Source organism: Ornithodoros turicata, unplaced genomic scaffold (assembly GCF_037126465.1).
Source record: "Ornithodoros turicata isolate Travis unplaced genomic scaffold, ASM3712646v1 ctg00001308.1, whole genome shotgun sequence".
NCBI classification, from domain to species: domain Eukaryota; kingdom Metazoa; phylum Arthropoda; class Arachnida; order Ixodida; family Argasidae; genus Ornithodoros; species Ornithodoros turicata.
In genome coordinates, this window is record NW_026999546.1 from 9675 (window position 1) to 11439 (window position 1765).

General features: G+C 48.0%; 1 protein-coding gene across 1 annotated transcript; it reads right to left on the reverse strand.

Moving 5' to 3' along the window:
- Window positions 1-323: 323 nt before the first annotated feature.
- LOC135376806 (uncharacterized) lies at window positions 324-929 on the reverse strand. The gene has a single exon (XM_064609271.1). The coding sequence runs from the start codon at window positions 927-929 to the stop codon at window positions 324-326; it is 606 nt and encodes a 201-aa protein (XP_064465341.1).
- Window positions 930-1765: the final 836 nt, after the last annotated feature.

Below are 1765 nucleotides of genomic sequence, written 5' to 3' on the forward strand. Positions count from 1 at the left end.
AAAATAGCAATTATATTGTGGAGGTGGTTCATTAAATATTGTCGCAAGTCCTCTACTCCCTGATCGTGAACAGATGCCTATAGCACAAACGCTTTGACGATACCTCGAAATGCGCTTTCAGTTTGAAAGAAAGGCAGGAAGGAAATGTCCACATAGGGATGTGATCGCTCGACGTGTGCATGCAATGTGGCAGGTGAAATGTCTCATGTCTGAAAAGGCCTCATGGGATACACATATGTGTATCCCATGAGGCCTTTTCCTCCCATAGGCGCTGGAAAAGAATCTTGGCAGATATAGTGAATGGCACCAAGGAGCCAAATGGGTCAAATATGCGAGGTAGGGCGCAAGACTTGTCGCTTTGTGCATGGGCTAGACTTCAGGAATTCGGATACGGAAGACAGAGCACAGCATAGGCCATCGGTCGTGGTGCGCCAAGTAACTCCTAAGACGTTAACAGAAAGTGTCGTAGCACGGCTTAAACCTTGCTCTTCAAACTGTTTCTGAAGTGCAGGTTCGTTGGTGAGCCACTTGCGAACTGGTAGACCTGCCTTATCAAAAATTTGAATAGTTTCTTTGAACAATTGCAGAGCTTGAGGGTAGTCGTCTGCGCCAGTAACAAGATCGTCGGCATAAAAGTTATCTCTCAGCTTGCTGGTTGTCCAAGGGTACTCCAAGGCTAGAGACTGTAGGTGATGTTGAATTGTGGCGGCCAGAAGGAAAGTGCTGCATGTGGCGCCGAACGGCACTCTTGTCATGCGCCATACTTCAAGGGGAGGAAGATCTCCCTCTACTCTAGGTGCCACCTTATACCAGAAGAAGCGAAGGTAATCCCGGTCTTGATTGTCGAGGAAGATCTGGAGGAAAGCCTTCTCTATGTCCGCAACGATGGCGACCCTTTTAGAGCGGAAGCTGAGCAGAAGCCGCAACATGTCCAGATTGAGGTTGGGTCCTGAGGCGAGGAGATCGTTTAAGGCTTGGGATCCAGGGGTCGGATTCACAAACAAGTTCGTAAGATTCGCTACGATGTCGTAGTCTACAACCGTCGTAAGACATCGTCGCAAATCGCGGGGTTCAGTATTCACTAAAGGATCGTAAAGGAGAGGGAGTTTCACGATGGGCAGAACGAGCAAGAAAGAGCAGCTGACGTGCTTCCTGAAATGTGACCGTGGGATTAATGAGCGATTGGGCCCGAGGTTATGTTATTGTTAAAGCAACGACGTCAGCTCAACCAATGGGGCCCGTTGTATCCTATGCCACATGCCACGGTGTTTGACAACAAAATCGCTCGGTATTTTCAGAAGTGTGTTCTGAAGTTGATATAGAAGTCACTCATCGGGCCTCAAAGCGTGTCCACCGGCCGAATTTTACGGAGAGCGAGATAGAGACCCTCGTGGAAGGGTACAAAACAAACAAAAACGCTATCGACGCCAGTGGAGATGGAGCAGCAGGAGCTAAAGACAAGCAAAAGGTCCCAAAGCACATCACTGCAGCCCTCTTCGCGGTTTCGGGAATTACACGGAACTTTGCAGAAGTAGAAGTGGACAGACTTTAAAAGTTCGAGCAAAAGAGAGGTATACGATGTGGACGTTCGCAGGAACAGCACAATGGGAGGGTTCATTGGGAATTACAATAGTTGTTAGGGTGAATATTACAGAGAGGAAAGGAAAGGACGGCTATGAAATTTCATAACATTCACAAGTATATTGTGGCAAGGAAACAGGTTTGGCAAGGTTTATTCGGGTTGGTGCTGGAACTTCCAGAAGCG

What these genes read in the sequence shown, in the direction of transcription:
- LOC135376806 (XM_064609271.1), bottom strand. Translation starts at nt 929, where the DNA reads ATGTTGCGGCTTCTGCTCAGCTTCCGCTCTAAAAGGGTCGCCATCGTT.